The sequence below is a fragment of the Panthera onca genome, chromosome F2 (genome assembly GCF_046562875.1).
Source record: "Panthera onca isolate mPanOnc1 chromosome F2, mPanOnc1 haplotype 2, whole genome shotgun sequence".
Classification (NCBI taxonomy): Eukaryota; Metazoa; Chordata; class Mammalia; order Carnivora; family Felidae; genus Panthera; species Panthera onca.
Window position 1 is genome coordinate 12,204,044 of NC_138356.1, and position 18,730 is coordinate 12,222,773.

The window sequence follows — 18,730 nt, forward strand, 5'->3', positions numbered from 1 at the left end:
GGCTCAGTTAGTTGAGCATCTGGTTCTTGGATTTTTGACTCAGGTCACGATCCCAGGGTCATGGAATTGAGCCCCATGTCAGACTCCACGCTGAGCAAGGAGCCTACTTAAGATTCTCTCTCCCTCTGCCCCCTGAGCACATGTGCGCTCGCGCTCTCTCTCTCTCTCTCTCTCTCTCTCTAAAATTAAAGAAAAAAAAAAAGGGGGAAAGACCATGTTGGATTTGAGCAGGAGTATGTGAATTTTCAGGCTTAGCTATAAGTAAGTCTGATTAAAAAGTACTACTGATTAGTATTCTTTTGTGGCTTTTAGGAGTTAAAAAAGGAAATCTAAATCTTTTTCACAGCACATTATTTTACTCACAGGCTCTCCTGTAATTTTCTCCACAGACCAACATTTAATGTAACTATTTTTGGTTACGCAAGAAGTTTTGCTAGTTATTTAAAAGCCGCGTCAGTATGGAGATTTTAAATGAGGCTGGTAAAAGTATTGCTTATATAGTGTTTGATGCTAAAGTAGATCCTTTGAAACACTTATGCATGTATTTTAATGATGGAAGTGATAAATGTTCATGATGAAAAATGAAAATTAAATACTGCCTTATGTAAGTATGGTAAACAATGGTTTTGTGTATCCGTGCAGAAATTTTCTGTACATCTGTAAGCTTGCGTGTGTATATGTGTCCCTATTTTACCAATAGGATTGTACAATTAGTACTGTTCTACACCTTTATTTTTTTTTTCTTGTTGATACGTCTTAGGTGTCTTAACATATCATCACATGTAAATCTGTCTCATTCTTTCTAAACACTTGCATAGCTGAACCATGATTTACTCAGTTCCTCATTCTGTTTTTCCTGCAAACAGCAGAAACCTACCATGGTTGATTTAAGCAGAAGATTTTATTAGAAAGATTGAATGTTCATAGAATTGATAGGAGAGCAATAGAATGAAGCTTGAAAATGGCAAAACCAGGGAAGGCAAAACATAGCCAAATTCCTGCTTCCAGTATAGGTTGCTAAAGAAGATGCTGGATATGTGTCAGCGTATATCTCCTCTCCACTGTAGGCACCACAGATTCTCTCTTTATAGTGTCTGCTATTGGAGCCCGCCTTCGAGTCCAGATTCTGGACAAGAGCATCTGACCGGCTGAGTCTGGGTCACATGTCTGTGCCCTGGCTACTGGGGAGTTCAAAGAAAGGTACTCTGATGCTGGGTTGCCAGAAATAAATGTTCACTTACACCTGTTGCTGAATATTGTTAATACACAGCATAACACAATTGTGGGTTTTTGTAAGAAGTAAAATTTGTGGCTGACTAGGATTTATATTTGTATTTTGATAGATACTGCCAAATCACTTTTCACTAAAAATACGGACTTAGAATATCTAATTTTGAGCTTGATAAATATTTTGTATACTTAAATTCAGCAGGCTAATCTCAGCATTGTCTGTGTTGACTGGTGCCTAGTCTATGTTTAGGAATGTAGCAGTTTGATTTAGTTACTGTTACCATGTACTTCGTGGGCTCTTGCCAATATAATGTAGAAACTGCATGAAATAGGTTTTGTTTTGTTTGTTTTTTTGCTTAGAGCCTTGAGCTTTGATCTCATTTGTATCAGAGCGTGCTATTTAGAGACCACAGACAGTAAATTTATTGAGTAATAATTATAGTGTATATTTATATCCCTAAACATCTTCTTCCGTAACATCATGGAAAAATGTTCTCTGCAAGCTGCTTCATTGAAATGTGTTCTTGAGATGCTGCAGTTCTTATTTGGAATCTTTGCTCATGAAAGGATTAGGAAAATAGATTAAAGTGTAATATACCTGATATATTAACGGAAACATTGTTGGGGTCAAGTCAGTGTCAAGGAGATAGTATTCATTTTTTTAAAACCTTCTTCACTAAATTTCTGCCCTGTCAGAGTCACTTAGTTATAGAATATTGTCTTCTTCCACTTAGTATTACTACTAATAATACCCGGAAAGTGAGATAACATTATTTTTAGTTAGGAAGGGTATCGGTTGTGAGGTATCTGAGAAGAACAAAATGAGGAGGTTGGATGGCATAGTGGAAAAATACGATTTCGAATCAGAAAACCCGATTTGGAGTTTCAATTCTGCCTCTTACTTGAGGCATATCACTTAAACCTCAGTTTCTTCATCTTCAAAATGAGGTTATCATTTCTTCCCTGACTGACTTCATAGGCTTACTGTTATGATCAAATAAGATTGTGTGTGAGGAGGGAGCCTGTTTTCACTTTCAGACTGTCAAAAACCATGCAGATATTTTAAACAAGGCAGAAGCATATGAGCATATCTTGAGTACAGAAGCCCATAGATGCAATAAAATCGGAAGGAAGGGTGTCTGCATTGAAGTGGGTCCGTTGGGTATTTGACAGGTAGCGGGAGCCCAGTTGTTCTAAGCTGGGTAATTACCAAAGCTGCTAAGTGGAAAGCAGGCTAACCATGTTTTGAACTTTACCTGTACCGTGGGGAAACATCTCCAGCATTTTCAGTTAAACCGACCACGTAGGGGCTGCAGATTAGTTATCGCTGGAAAACTAAACTGAAGACAATTAGACACTGAAAGCAGTATTTTAGTTGGTTATATCTAGGGCAGCGGTTCTCAGACTTCAGTGCACATCAGCATCACTGGGACAGTTTGGTAAGACATAGATTGCGGGGCTCTGCCTCACAGGTTCTGATTCTGGAAGGCTGGGGTGGGGCTGATTGTTTGCATTCCAACAAGTTTCTGAGTAATAGCTGAAGCTTCTGGTCTGAGGACCATACGTTGAGAATCCCTGCTTTAGAGAAACCATATAATTTATCATCCAAATGGATTCAGAATTTGTCAGGAAAACAACTGAGCCTTCCCCTGGCAAAGCAGGGATGGGGTCATCCTAATTTCATTTAATGGAAAAATCTTTTTACAAAGAGGTTTCTGTAATAGAATCATCACCTGGTAGATGACTCGTGAGACCTAAATTGTATTTATTTATTTGCATAGGTGTTTGTTTTTGTAAGTCACAGTAATAGGTACATATTTGATTGCAACCCAGGGTTCAGATGTACGTGTAAGTGCATCGGTCTCTCTTAAAAAAAAAAAAAAAAAGAATAAGAGCACACGTGTGTGTGTGTGTGTGTGTGTGTGTGTGTGCACGGGAGGGGCAGAGGGAGAGGGAGAGAGAGAATCCTAAAGCAGGCTCTACACCCAGTGGGAGCCAACACGGGCTCAATCTCACAATCATGACCCAGGCTGATGTCAAGAGTCGGATGCTTAACTGACTGAGCCACCCAGATACCCCAATGCATACATCCCTTTAAAACAGATGTTTCCAAACAGTACTTACCCTTGTACAGTACATACGGTCTAATATTTGCTCTTTTCTGGTTCTTTTTTTTATGCTCGTTGTGGTCCACTAAATTGATTTCATGACCTAACTGGCTATAGCCTGCTGTTTACAAAACAGAGCACAGAGGACCTCTAGGATTCTGGCAAATTGTGACACTCTTAAGATTCTGAGAGGTAGTTGTACTTCAGTTTTCTTCATTCTGATTCTTCTCAAACACTCTAGCCATTTTCCACCATTAAAATGAGTGGGGGAAGGTCCCAGGAGTTGGAAGAAAAGAAAGGTATGCCATTTTTACCACATTATGCTGTCTTACTTGCTATTAGATTTAATGTTTTATTTGTTCCCCATGGAAATTAGCAGATGCTCCAATTTGTTTTACAGTTTTTTAAAATTTAAATTGCATCTGGTTTTGTATTTTTTTTTTTTTTTGCATTCTCCCTAAAAAAGACAAACTAGGCCTTTCCTAAGAAAAATCTAAACTTGGTTTATATTCAGAAACCCTCAACTTCACCGGATTAAATTTGGTTTGTCTTAATGAAGGTTCTGTTAACCATACTGGTTGGATCAGTCATACTCCAACTAGGAGACTGAGACCGCATAGGAATTTGAGCAGGGAAAGTCTGATGTAAAGAATCATTAACTATACCGTGGGATTAGAGTAACAGGGAGTTGGCTACGAGGTAAAGAGATCTCCGATGAATACAGTCGCAGCAGACAGAGGCACATCCTCCGAGCGTGGAAGGAAGGAGCCAATCTGGAGTCCAGACCTCTTTGGAGGGGCATGGCTGAGGCCCACTGGGTGGCAGAGAATTTCACCCACGGGCCATGATGGATTAGAAAGGTGCCATCAGTCCGTGTGCTGTTGGGAAGCATTCCATGGGGAGGAGCTGTGCTGGGACCGTCAGGGAAAGCAGCCTGAAGGAACACTAGGGAAGGTTGGCCTAGGAGAGCTACGGAGTGCTGCCTTCTGCCGACGACACTTGCTGTCACGCCAGCTGGCAAGGGAGAGATGTTCTGGTCTCTCCAGCAGGCAGTGAAGGTTTGGAGTTAGGAGGCGCTTGATTGATAACTTGTGTACACACTAAAAAGCTGAACTTTTCAAAAGAAAATTACACTGAGGTTGGCAGATGATAATCAGAGAGGGGATTCTAATTCGGCACAGTAAGGTTTTCATTCTCTAGCATCTCTTCCCTGAAAAATCCAGTGTCGAGTAAAAAGCTTTTATTTATTATTAGTAAATTATTTTCTGAGAAATCGTTGTTGTTGTTGTTTTAATGTAGACTACTAGAGTTTGTCATTACATAGAAAAGGCTAGTCTCACCGTGTGACCTTTTCAGTGAGCAGGCAGTACATGAATGCCACATGCACTAAGCAAGCGTCTGTCTTCTAGGCCGGGCCACAGTGCAAGGTGGTTTTCAAAACACAAAGCGGTGAATTTCTTCCTGAGGGAGGAAAGTAGATGTGTAAATTAATAATAAAAGTGTAAGGGGATAAGTGCTTACTAAAGCATTATGTAGAGTACTATGCCTCAGCATGGGATAAAGTGTCAACCTGCCTTTCAGTGCTGGGGAAGGGAAAAGAAGCACAGACTTGTGATCTGTGTGCTCTCTCTTCCATTCCTCAAAATAACCTGACGGATAAGGTAAGTGGTATGGTTGCCATTATACAGACGAGCAAACAGGGCCTGGAGACCTGAAACAGCTTTTCCTCCCAGGGTCCTGCACAGGATCCAGATCTAGTCCGGTACATTTGTTCTCTCTTAAACTGGCGGTGTACTTTGAAATGCAAAAGGCTATTATTATAGTAAAAGTTTCCAAATGTAAAGCACGGGACCAGATTCTACTGTGAAGGATTTAAAAGTGAATTAGGTATGTCCTGGCCCTTAAGGAGTCTATAGTCTAGCAGTGATGATAGAATGTGACAAGGGCTCTGACGGAGTACTGGGAAAAGCTTGGAATTTTCATAAAGAAGTTCCAGAATCCAGAATGCCGGTTCTTCTTGGAAACCTCAGAGTAAGATGGCATTTCAGGAAAAAAAATTGAGCATTGAAAGAAAAGAAAAAAAAAGGATAGTGTTCAAGCTGGTTCTTGAAAAGTGGGTAGGGTTTATTTAGACAAGTAGAAATGGTAAATAATCAGAATGTACAAATAGGAAAAAACCAAGTTAGTGGTCCTTTATTGTACATCTGTTAAGTGCCACGCCTTATATGTTCTTCAGTATAAACCATCCGGTTTATTATTTTTTATTTTTTAATGTGTATTTATTTTTGAGAGAGAGACATAGTGCGATCAGGGGAGGGGCAGAGAGAGAGGGAGATACAGGGTCTGAAGCAGGCTCCAAGCTGACAGCACAGAGCCCCATGTGGGAGGGGCTTGAACTCTTGAACCATGAGATCATGACCTGAGCCAAAGTCAGATGCTTAACTGATTGAGCTACCCAGCTGCCCCTAAACCATCCAGTTTAACTGTAGTATAGTCCCATGTCAGATAGTTACTGGAAATAAGATTTTCGGAAAGATAAATTCATTACACATGTTGGACCTAAATCGTGATAGAGTATGGTTGAATTTGAACTTTATTCTGTAGACAGTAGAATAGGTGGAAGTTTTTAAAAGAAAAGAATACCAGACTAGAATTATGATTACATTAGAAACTAAAGGGGAGCCTGGCCGGCTCAGTCGGTTAGGTGTCCCACTTTGGCTCAGGTAATGATCTCATGGTCTGTGAGTTTGAGCCACACATCGGGCTCTGTGTTGACAGTTCAGAGCCTGGAGCCTGCTTCAGATTCTGTGTTTCCCTCTCTCTCTGCCCTCCCCCACCCACACTCTGTCTCTGTCTCTGTCTCTCTCTCAAAAGTAAATAAACAATAAAAAAATTTAGTTAAAGAAAGATACTAAATACACACACGTGTATATATTCATATTGTAGTACAGTGGCAGAGACATACTGGATGTTAAATGTAATCCCTTCCTTCCTTCTTTTCTCATTCATCCCTGGTGCAGTCATACATAGGACAGATTAGGAAGCTGGAGTATAGTTAGATGATTATTATGGTGGTCCAGGTAGGGGGTAATGAAGGCCTTATCTAAGGCAGTGATAGTGAAAATGAAGTAGTTACTGATGAGAGTTGTAATTAACAGGATTTAGGAAAGAATGTTGCATGGAGTGAAAAATTAAAGGGGTGCCTGGTTGGCTCAGTTGGTTAAGCGTCTGTCTGTTTCTTGGTTTTGGCTCAGGTCTCACGGTTTTGTGAGCTCAAGCCCCACATCGGGCTCTGCATTAGCAGTGCAGAGCCTGCTTGGGATTATCTCTCCCTCTTTCTCTGCCCCTCCCCCACTCATACTGTCTCTCTCAAAAATAAATAAACTTAAAAAAAGAAGCAAAAATTAAAGATGAAGGTAATTTTCAGGTACTTTTCTATTTCAGAAGAGTATGTCAGATACAGGCTCTTTTTTAATTTATTTTTTGAATGTAAAAGTAATAAATACAATGGTAATGTTAAAGCATTATGAAAGGGCAGAAGATTGGCTAGGAGCAGTGAGACGTGGTGGTGAAAGATGACAACATACAAAGAGAAACAGATCAGTAGTTACAGTTTTGGTAAGATCCACTCCCCAAGGGGTGGTCTAAGCGTAGTGATGTCCTTCCAAAGAGTATAGAATGGAAAGAGAAGGAAACAGAGTTACTTCACAGTGGAGAAACCTGTCAGACTACCTCAGGCAGGTGATCAGGAATAATCAGTCATGTTGATGGTATGTACCCTTGTTATGATAGTAGGTACCTTTGTAGAGGTGAGAAACTACTCTTATCTCTGTGGTCTTCCTCCCAAACATCAGTAACTTGAGTCAGTCATGGGGGGAAAAGTCAGACAGATTCCAGTTGAGGGACATTCTACGGCACCCTAACCAGTCCTGCTAAAAATTGTCAGGGTCAAAAAACAGGAAAGTCTGAGAAACCGTCATAGCCAAGAAGAGCCTAAGGAAACATCATCGCCAAATGTTAACATGGTGTCCTTGATGAGATCCTGAGTCAGAAAAGGACATTAGGTGAAAACTAAGGGGGAGAAAAAAATCGATACAATGGGAGAGGTCACAAGCAAAGAGGTTTCCTAAAGAATGCAGAGTAAGGGGTAAGCTATCAAGTTAAGGCTTCTCTACTCACTGTTAGGTGTCCGTCGTGGGTCCTCAGCAAAGAGTAGCTGAGTAAGGAGTAGGGTTGGTGCTCTTCCTAAGCCTGTTTTTTAAAATGAGTTTTGCCTTCCGTGAGGCCTGACTTCTTCACCTCTTGGTCTTGAGCTCAGGTCCAGATGTGGTTTCCTAGAGTCCATGCCATGCCCAAGGTGAGTGAGATCATCACAGAAGGCCATTAGTGTTCTTCTTTTCCAGCATTTACAACAGAGCATCTAGTTTTTTCTTCTGAAACCAGACAATTACATTGATTATTTTATACACACGGCCAGAAAGTCTCCATACTTTAAAATCCAAAGAATACCTAACTCACTTTGTGAAGGGAAGTTATTAAGTATTATGGAAGCTCCCTAGGGGTCAAGGCACTTGAGTTAAGTTGTAAAGATAAGTAACCATTAGCTAAATGGAAAAAAGTCACTGAGTATTTGGGGAAAGAACACTTAAAGTATGCTAAATAAATATGTGCAGATGGCCGGATGTGTGAGAAATACTGACATGATCTGCTCTACTCATATTCATGGTTTTGGTCGCATCCCAGAAGTGTTTAAAGTACTCGAAGTACTCTAATATTGTAAACCAGAGGTACAGAAGTAGTGGCAGATGATTTGCTCCAGGGGAAAGAGGGCTGTATCCCCACAACTCCCTATTTCCTTTTCACTTGATTGATTCTTCAGCAACTCTTTCAGCCTTGTCGTCAGCCTACTTGTTTCTGTACCTCCCATTTTCAGGGGAAAGATACCCTGTGTTTTGAAAGCTACATCCTCTTGGAAACTTTGTCTAATTTCTCTGTTTGTATTCATTTATTTTTACCAGTGCCTGGAATATAAGTACTCCGTAAATATTTTTTGAGTGGCCATCTCTCACCTTTCCTCCTAGCCTTCACTGATAGATTTGTGACCTAAGTGCTCTGTAGGCCCTGTTTCCCCTTCCCTTAACTGCTCTTACGAATTCTGGTGTTTGAGGCACTTCACTGATTACGGTAGACATTATTACAGGTGGAGTCAACACACCTGGAAGACTAACAACACAAAAGTCCCAGGAGGAGGAGAGGAAAGAACGATGACTCCGGAGAAGCGGGTTGCTTTCCTAGGGCTGCCGTAACTAATGCCCCCGAACTTGCCTTCGGACCTCAAACAACAAAACTCGCTTACAGTTCTGGGGGCCGGAAGTGCAGAGTCCAGGTATCTTCAGGGCCGCTGTGCCTCTGAAGGCTCCAGGGAAACTTCGCCCGTGTCTCCTGTAGCTCCCGGTGGCTCCGGGTGTCCTTTGGCTTGTGACAGCGCAGCTCCGGTCCCTGTCTCCGTCTTCACATAGCCTGTCACCTGTGTGTGTATGTTTGCCTCCCCCTGCCTTTCTCTTGTAAGCACACTTGTCATTGGGTTCAGGCCCCAGCCCAAATCCAGGCTGACATGATCTCAGAATCCCCGATTACATCCGCAGAGATCCTTCTCCTAAACAAGGTCACATTCACAGGTTCTAGGGGTTAGCCCTTGGACATCTCTCTTTGGGGGCCACTCTTCAGCCTGTTACACTTAAGGGGCCGGATCAGTACCTAATGGAAGTGGTCGAGAGGATTGCTGTCTTAGTTGTGAGGCGGGGACAGTGTGTGGAAAACCGGTAGCATAAGAGTGACTCTGAATTCATTTTACTTGAAAGAAAGTTAGAGATTATGGATGTTTTCTTCACTTAATTGTAGAAAATATGTTTTTAAAATTTTGAACTCGAGATCAGGTAGATTTGGTTGGAGATTTTTCTCCTCAGCCGTATTCATCTGAAAGAATTCTCAGCTTAACATTTTTATTAACTTGTGAATTTGCAAAATTTGAAGTTTCCACATTTAAGCTTTATGGTATGCTTTTGAAGTAGGAATACTATATTTTTATTTTCTTTTTCCCATTTTACAGATGTGGAAATGGAGCTCAGTTTCTCTATCTAATTTGTCCAAGGTCACAGGTTATAAAATGATATAGATGATTTGAACACTGGTGTTTCAACTGTAGAGCTTGTGTTCTTTCTAATATACCATGCTGAGTTTATTAGTTTTCTGTTTAAAAAGAGCAGGCTTTATTGTTTTTTCATGTTTCTCAATTTGGAATGTTGTGCAGAGAAGAATACAGTTTTCTGTTTGCAAAAGAAGCTACGAATATTTCAGCCAGTTCACCACATCTCTGAATGATCTGTGTCAGAGGTCTGTCAGTTTTTTGGTATGACTTTAAAACATACAGTTCTCTAAAAGAAAAAAAAAGATCAGTGAAAGTAGAAGCTGGTTGTTTGAAAAGGTCAACAAAATTGGGGTTCGCCTGTGGGGCTCAGTCAATTAAGCGTTCAAACACTTGATTTCAGTTCAGGTCATGATCTCATGGTTCATGGGTTTGAGCCCTGCATCAGGCTCCTTGCTGTCAGCTCGAAGCCTGGCTTGGGATTCTCTGTCCCTCTCTCTCTGCCCTTCCCCACTCGCATTCTTTCTCTCTCTCTCTCTCTCTCTCTCTGTCTCTGTCTCTGTCTCTCAAAATAAATGAATAAATTTTAAGAACATCAACAAAATTGATAAACCTTTAGCCAGACTCATCAAAAAGAAAAAAAGAGAAGACTCAAAATCAGAAAAATAAAATACATAGTTCTTCAGTGAGTTACTTTTAGTCATGAGATAGGTCCTTCATTCATGGAACTTTTGTTAAATTTTGTTACATCTACAAGTGTAATAGATATAAATAGGCAACCATGATTTCAGAATGATAGTTGGACAAAAGTGGTTAGGAATTGGTTCTGGTACTTTTCAAGTTTTACTTTTTTTAATTTTAAGTTAAAAAAAATTTAAATGTTTATTTTTGAGAGAGAGAGAGAGAGAGAGAGAGAGTGTGTGCACCAGCAGGGGAGGGGCAAAGAGAGAAAGGGACAGAGGATCTGAATTCTCACTGACAGCAGTGAGCCTGATGTGGGGCTCGAACTCACAAACTCTGAGATCATGACCTGAGCCGAAGTCAGACACTCAACTGACTGAGCCACCCAGGCGCCCCTTAAATTTTTTAATTTTTATTTTAAAATAAACTGTGTGCCTTATGATTTTAAAAACAGAGCCGTTATCAATTTTTTAAAATTATCTTGAAATTGGTGAGGTCAGTTGACGACTAAGAAAATAAATCTCAGTAGAACACCTGGCACTAGGGCCATTGTTTCTTGTGGAGGACACATGGCCTAAAACTCGCTAGGGGGCTTATTAACTTGACTTTGGGGTCCATCCAAAGAATTCCTGAATCAGAATCTCTAGGGTGAGGCTTTAGGAATGCAGTTTAATGAGTATTGCTTGTATTTATTTGGCATTCATGTGGGACTTAGGTACTCAGTCCTCACCACAATACTGTCCTACTGATGATGGTGACTTGGACCCAAAGTAAAAGAAAAAGTTAAGGTGACTTCATGGTAGGAACTCTGACAGTGGCATTAAGTACACTAATTTGTATTAATCAAAGAGTGAGTAGCGAAAGCAGTCTTCAGAAAGAACAAGGCTGGAGGCATCATGCTGTCTGATTTCAAACTATATTACAAAGCCGTAGTAATCAAAACAGTGGAGTCTTGGCATAAAAACAGACACGAGGGTCCATAGAACAGAATAGAGAGCCCAGAAATAAACCACACATATATGGTCAACTCATTTATGACAAAAGAGCCAAGAATATACAGTGGGGAAAGGGCAGTCGCTTTAATAAAAGATGTTAGGAAAACTGGACAGTGACATACAAAAGCATGAAACTGGACCACTGTCTCACATCACACACAAAAATTAACTCAAGCGGATTAAGGACTTGAATGTCCTGAAACCATAACACTTCTAGAAGAAAACATACGCCATAAGCTCCTTGGCACTGGTCTTGGAGATGACTTTTGGATCTGACACCAAAAGCAAAGGCAGCAAAAGCAAAAGTAAACAAGCAGGACACTGAAACTACAAAGCTTCTACATGGCAAAAACACCACAGAGGTTAGAGGTTCATCCAAGGCCACCCACGTAGTGCTTGTAACCACTGCATGATGCTGACAGCTCAGTCCGAACCTCTGGGGGTGGGGCCCAATATGGATTTGGGGATTTTTTGGTAAAGATCAAAAACCTCTAATGGATAGAGAGCGATTGGGAATGGAAGCTACTTCACCTAGAATGGCCAGAGAAGGCATCTGTGGTGGCAAGAAACCAGCCGTGGGAGTCTGTCTGCATGGAGAGGCAGAGAAGAGGACGCAGGAAGGCCTCTCAGGTTCCAGGTATAGAATGAAAACCAGTAGTAGTTGGATTTGGAGGGGCCGCTTTTACGTTTGCTTGGTTTCTGTTTAATTCTGTTACAAAACAAACATGCTTTTATAAAACAGCGTGTCTTTTTGCTGGTCCCTCTCTTTCTGTGGCTTTAAATACCATCTTAAAGGGGCGCCTGGGTGGTTCAGTTGGTTGGGCGACCGACTTCGGCTCAGGTCATGATCTCACGGTTTGTGAGTTCAAGCCCCGCGTCAGGTTCTGTGCTTATAGCTCAGAGCCTGGAGCCTGCTTTGGATTCTGTGTTTCTCCCTCTCTCTGTCCCCTCCTCTGCTCACACTCTGTGCCTCTCTGTCTCTCAATAATAAATAACCATTTAAAAAAATAAATAAATAATAAAAAAAAAAATACCATCTTATGCTGACAGTTCTAATTTATATCTCCGACCTCAACATCTTCCCTGTAGTCTAAACTTACATGCCAAACTCCTATATTCTATTGCCTGTTCACCCCAACTCGAGATAACTGGACTGGAATTGATGATCTTTCCTGCTCTCCTGAGAATTTTCCCCATCTCACGGATTCTCCCATTGATCAGGCAGAAACATTGGAGCTGTGCTTCCTGCTTTTCTCCTTCTCTCAAAACCCACATCCACACGACCAACAGATTATCCTGGCTCTACTTCAAACCGAGGATAGAATTCAGTCACTTCAGACCCCTCATTGCTGCTGCCCTGGTCCAAGACACCATTCCTTGCCTGACTGAGGAAAGCCGCCTTAACCAGTCTCTCTGCTTCTGCTCTCGTCTGCTTGTGCTCGCAGGTTATTCTCACTGCAGCAGCCAGAACGATTATTTTAGAATTTACTTCCAATTCCGTCACTCCTTTGCTCAAGACCCTCCAGTGAGTCGGCCATTTTATCACGAGTAAATGTTAAAAGTCCTGTGGGGTCTGTGTGACCAGGCCCCTATGATGCCTGCAACCTCTGCTCTTAGGGACAGGACTCTCCCCTGCCTTCTGAGCTGCAGCCATATTTGGCCTCATCGCAGTTTCTCCCACACATCCCACGGACAGCGTTTCCTCTAGCCGTTTCCTTAGCCTAAAGTGTTCTTCTCTCAATAATCCACCTGCCTGCTTCCTCCTCTCCTCAAGTTGTTACTTAAACCTCACCTTCTCAGTGAGCAGCCATCTCATTTAAACACCACACTCTTTTTCCTTCCCCCCAGCATTGCGTATCTTTGCTTTTTCTTTTTTTTTTTTTTCCCTTTTTTTTTTTTTTAAACGTTTATTTATTATCGAGAGATGGAGAGACAGGAGACACAGAATCCGAAGCAGGCTCTAGGCTCCGGGCTGTGAGCACAGAGCCCAACGCAGGGCTCGAACTCACAAACCGCGAGATCATGACCTGAGCTGAAGTCGGAGGCTTAACCGACTGAGCCGCCCAGCCGCCCCTGCTCTGCTTTTTCTCTGTACCATACCAAGTAACACTCTGCATTACCACGTCTTCATCCATCCGTCCGTCCGTCCGTCCATCAGTCACACTCCCCTCTTCTCCTACTATACACACATACGCGCAAATGTGCACACACACACTTAAAAGAATAAAAAAGTTTGTTCATGATCTCTTCTCCAGAAGGTCAGGGCCTTTATCTTAGTGTTGACTGATACATTCCAGTTGCTTAACCTCAGAACATAGTACGTATCCAAGTATTTCTAGCAAGGTTGAATTTTGGAAAATCGTTGGAAGTACATGTGGTCAAACTGAAAATGAATAAAAGGTGCCTCATGCTTTTAGGGAGCTTAAAGTATACAGAGAGTAATAAATGATAGTGGTAGTAGTAATGGTAACAAACATTTGTTGAGTTCTTTTTTGAATTTTACTATGTGTCTGACACTGTGGTAAGCACTTAATGAATGAACTCATTTAATACTTCTGATAAACATATGAGATAGGTACTATTATTCTCCTCCTTTTTACACATTAGGAAAGTGAGGCACTGAGAAGGTAACTCACTTGAGGTTCTGTTGATAGTGATTAGTGAGGCTGGGATTGGAACCCAAGGAGTGTGGTGTGGCTTTGGAGTCAGAAATCTAACCCCTATGCTATGCTGTTAGCATTAAATGAGCTGACATATGGAAATTGCTTAGAACAATATCTGGCGTGAGGGAGGCTCTGTACAAGTTTATCTGCTGTTGGGAATCATAATTTTTAAATATTTCAAAGTTCTTGATAATACAGTTATAATAACATGAAAATATTCATTGGCCACTTAAACTATTCCTCAGTTATTTTTTGTAAGTGTCTCCCTCCAGGAAAATCAACATATTTGACTATTATTTTCCATGAAAATGAAAGATCAATCAGTTACAGATTGCACAAAATATATAGAATTTCATCAAGTATGTAAAAATGTCGGAGCATGTTTTTGCCATTGATGAATGGGGATCTGACATTTAGACTAACAGACAGCTGAAAGGATAGGGAGGATGCTTTTAAAGAACTTTCTGAATATCAAGGATTAAGAGAGACTCTGGAAAATTGGTGAAAGAAACGCTGGAGCTTTTTGCCAATTTTATATCATAAAGAGGACAAATATTAAATAAAGGATGTCCTGCAGAGTATGCAAATTACCAAAACCCTCTTAACTTGAAAAGTACTGTGGTTACCTGAAGAAAGTACAGAGTCTTTAAATGAAGAACCAAAGAGCAAGCCTTATTCTACCCGTAAGTTGCACCTGGTCAGAGTAAGTGGTGTTAGTGGTACTAAAACAGTACCTCCCGTTGTGCGGTAAGAAACGGTTTTCAGGCTCTTGTAACACTTACATGCTTACCAGACTGTTAGGTGATTCTTGAGGTCTCCCAGTAATAAAATCTGTGATGTTTAATTAATTATGTATTTTTTCTGTATGGGAAAATGTGGGCTATTAAAAAACAGAAATGAAGAAAAGACACAAGAATCTTAAATGCATATTACCGAGTGAGAGAAGCCAGTCTGAAAAGGCTGATTCTAGCTATATGGCATTCTGAAAAAGGCAAAATTGTGGAGACAGTAAAAAGATCAGCACTTGCCAGGGGTTAGGGGTGAGAGAGGGACTGAGAGCATAGGGAATTTTTAGGTCAGTGACACTCTTCCGTATGATACCATGACGGGGAACACGTTGGTCAAAACCCATAGAATAGGCAAACGCCACAGCGAACCCTAACGTAAACCATGGACTTTGAGCGATGACAACGTGTCATTGCGGGTTCATGGATTGTAGTCAGAGTTCCAGTTCTGGTGCAGATGGTGATGGTGGAAGAGGCTGTGCTCCTGTGGGGCAGGGAATATACGGGAACTGGCTGTCCTTTCTGCTCAGTTTTGCTGTGAAACGAAAGAACTGCCCCGAAAAATATTTTTAAAAAACAAACAAAGAAGTCCCCTCAGGGTGCCTGGCTGGCCCAGTCAGTAGAGCATGTGACTATCTTGAGGTCATGAGTTCGAGTCCCATGTTGGGGTATAGATTGTACTTAATTTTTTTTTTCTGAATCTTAAAAAATAATAATAACCCTGAAGATTCATATCGCGAATGTTCACTTATTTTGTACTTTGACACCTAAAAAATAATAATTTTCCTTTCTGTCGCAGACCTGAAAGGCTTTTCAAAGAAGCTAGAAATCTGCTAAAATGAGTTTGGCTTTACACCTTTTGTAATGTAAAAAAAGAAATCATAGATCAAAGAAAAGAGAAGAAAACTCAGGTCAGATGTTTTGAAATTCCAGTTTATTTTTGGTTAAAACATTCCAAAAACATTGAACAAATAAAGTATTTCCCAAAACATAACCATACACACACACACACACACAAATTTCTTTGATTTGTTTATTGGGCATTTTGACAATCTTTGTGACATGTGACACTAGGGCCAGTTGTTCACCAGAATCGTTTAATGGCCTTATCTCTGGCATAAGACAGCAAGATATTCATCATCCTTCTTGCGTTGAGTTTATAATCTAGAAGACATTGAACATCTTGCTTCAAGTGTCACTTCTCCAGAAAGACCTTCTCCAGCCCTTCAGTCTAGATTAAGTATCTTCTTACTCTTCCTCACAGTACTCTCTTCTTTCAAAAGGCAATATTTATAATTCTAAATTGCAGTGCATATAGATTATTTGGCATTCATTCTGTTTATTTTCTCTACCCGTACTCGAAGGAAGCATTCCACAGGATTGTGTCTTCAAGTCCCAAGTGCAGAGCACAGTTAGCATCCAGTAGAGCCTTTTGAGTGAAAGGGTGAACCAAGTGCAGGGTGCTCTCAAGGAAGCAGTCGGAGGCATATATGAAGAAAAGGGCCTGAAAATGAGTAGGAAAATGGTTCTCGTAGGACAGGTAGGATGAATACAGATAATTTGTCTTTAATTTAGGGCTGAGGAAGTTATTGATGACCTTAGTGAAGTGAAATTTGGTAGTAGAGGGAAGGGACCAATTCAATTTTTTTTTTTTACATTTATTTATTTTCGAGAAACAGAGTGAGACAAAGCGTGAGCCGGGGAGGGGCAGAGAGAGAAGGAGACACAGAATCCGAAGCAGGCTCCAGGCTCTGAGCAAGCGGTCAGCACAGAGCCTGACGCGGGGCTCGAACCCATGAGCTGTGAGATCATGACCTGAGCCAAAGTCGGACGCTCAACCGACTGAGCCACCCAGGTGCCCCTGAAGGGACACAATTCAGATTAGTCGATCCTGAAATGAATTAGCCAGAAAATAGACCGAAGTAGATCCCAGCACTTAACTGCTAGTTTGTTCGTAGGTAAGTAAGATAAACTACGAAAAGAGATTACCTTGTTTTTACATATTTTCACTGCGACAGGAAAAACAAAGTGCAGGAACCCTTAATGGCTCGAGTACTGTGGTAGAAAGAGGCTACTAGGGGGACCAGCTAGGTGTCTTGTAAGAAGGAGTTCCTGCCACTTACCTTTCAGATTAGAATATCAAATGAATAACAAAGGATGAGAAGGTGTTTGGGATTGATTAACACCTTCCACCTAAATCATCAATCCCTGGGCGCCTGGGTGGCCTGGGTGGTTAAGCTTCTCAACTCATGATCCCAGGGTTCTGGGATCAAGCCTGACGTGGCTCCACACTGCATGGAGCCTGCTTAAGATATTTCTCTCTCTCTCTCTCTCTCTCTCTCTCTCAAATAAATCATCAATCCCGTAATTTCCCAAGAAATTATAACACCGAGAAATTCTGATAGATTGTTCACAGAGCACCAGAAACCCTGGCTGCCTCTTTTCTGTGTGCTTTTGTAAAGTGTTTCTTAATTTCTGTGAGTTTTGTCTCATGATTTTTTTTTTTTAACTTTCAGGTGTTGGTAAATCATGCTTATTGCTACAGTTTACAGACAAGAGGTTTCAGCCAGTGCATGACCTTACTATCGGTAAGTGTTCTACAAGAAATGAGAAACATTAAAAATTTTTGGGTAGTGGAAATGGAATGTGCTAGAGAGGATCCATTCTATTAGTGACAAGTCAGAAAGAATCAGTGACACTAGATTTGTTGCTGTACAGAGGTTAGTTTCATCACTCAAAAAAAATACAAGTATAGTGAAAGTAATATCATCCAACTTTATAAAAATGGTCAGAAAACAGCAAGAAGACATATTTAAGATTTTGATTGTATTTAATGATGAAGCAAATGATTGCAAAACAAGAGAGCACAGGGGTAAGAGCAGAGACTGGACCAGCTTGCCAGAGTTCAAATCAAGGCTGTGCCACTAACTAGCTGGGTAATCCACCTTACCACTCCATGCCGCAGATTCTTTTATCTGTAAAATGAGAATAAGAGTGGTACCAATCTTACAAAGTTACTGTGGGCAGTAAATGAGTTAATAAATGTGAAACATTGGAACAGTGCCTGGCAGCATGATACATGCTCTCGGTTTACTTATATAGTAATTATTAATCGAGAAAAACTGCCAGGAGGCAGTTTTAGTGTCCTAAGTTGCAAAGAGTAAATGAGACTGTTACCGGTAACTGTTAGACTGAAATCTACTTAGATTTTACAACTAATAGGTTGGTGTATCTTCTCAGCCAGTGACTGCTTATTTTTCACAGGTATCATTAGATCACCATTAAGCGAGTCTCATGTCCTGTGTATTTTTAAAATACCAAATCAAACAGAGTTTGTTAATCAAATTATTAGATAAATTAATAGTTTTCAATCAAGCCACATGTATTTTGTAGATACCTTGAAATCTTTTCCCAGGTGGCTATCCTGTCAGAATACTCCGATTCCATTTTAATTGATTTCATTTAATTCCATTTTAAGTATATACAGTAATGAAGGGTGAGACAGGTACTGTTGTTTCATGCTGGCCCCCATTTCGTGGTTAACTTCGGTGAGCTCAGTTTTGTGTACGATCTTCTCTTTGCCCAGTAAGTCTGAACCTCGGTAGCGGTGTCTTAAGCCTGATTCAGTCCTGACACAACTAACCACACAGTGGTTTTTAGCGTAGGAAATTAAACAAAAGTGTCTTCCTTTCCTCATTGAAGCTTTCATAGAAATTTCTAAGGTGTTATGGCACATCTGATGGAGAGGCTGGGCCTGAGCCTACTTTCAGAAAGCGGCATGGGCTATACTTGTGGAGAGAGAAGGGGTTGGACCAAAGGGAGCTGTTTGGAAGACTGCAACTCAGGCAGCTGTACCAGTGGCTTCCCTCCAGGAGGTAGGAAGCTAAAAGCACAAGGGAAGCCAAGGGACTCCTTTTCTGTCTCGTCCTCGTAAGACTCCAGCCCCACCCCTGGTGGTGACACGCCCGCTGATGGTCTGTCTCCTGAGCTCTGCTAACCCTGGTTTCTCTCTGTGTCCCCCCAGCCTAGAGATGGCAGCACTTTCTGGCTGGTGCCAGTCTCTCCGCTTCTTCACCATCCCTTCTTTGAGCTTCTCAGCTTTTTCTTTCCTGTAACTAACTCC

The 18,730-nt window shown here is 41.1% G+C and overlaps 1 protein-coding gene across 2 annotated transcripts in view; it reads left to right on the forward strand.

Annotated features, from left to right (window-relative positions):
- The window catches only part of RAB2A (RAB2A, member RAS oncogene family), an 85,815-nt gene that overhangs the window by 14,561 nt on the left and 52,524 nt on the right, over positions 1-18,730 (forward strand). The window contains exons 1-2 of one of the 2 annotated variants that reach the window (XM_060610594.3): positions 3,583-3,637; positions 17,124-17,195. In XM_060610594.3, the coding sequence (XP_060466577.1) occupies positions 3,598-3,637; positions 17,124-17,195 (112 nt within the window). In that variant the 5' untranslated portion in view covers positions 3,583-3,597. Of the gene's footprint in view, positions 1-3,582; positions 3,638-17,123; positions 17,196-18,730 lie in introns of those variants that run through there. The other variant, XM_078441415.2, reaches the window with a different exon arrangement.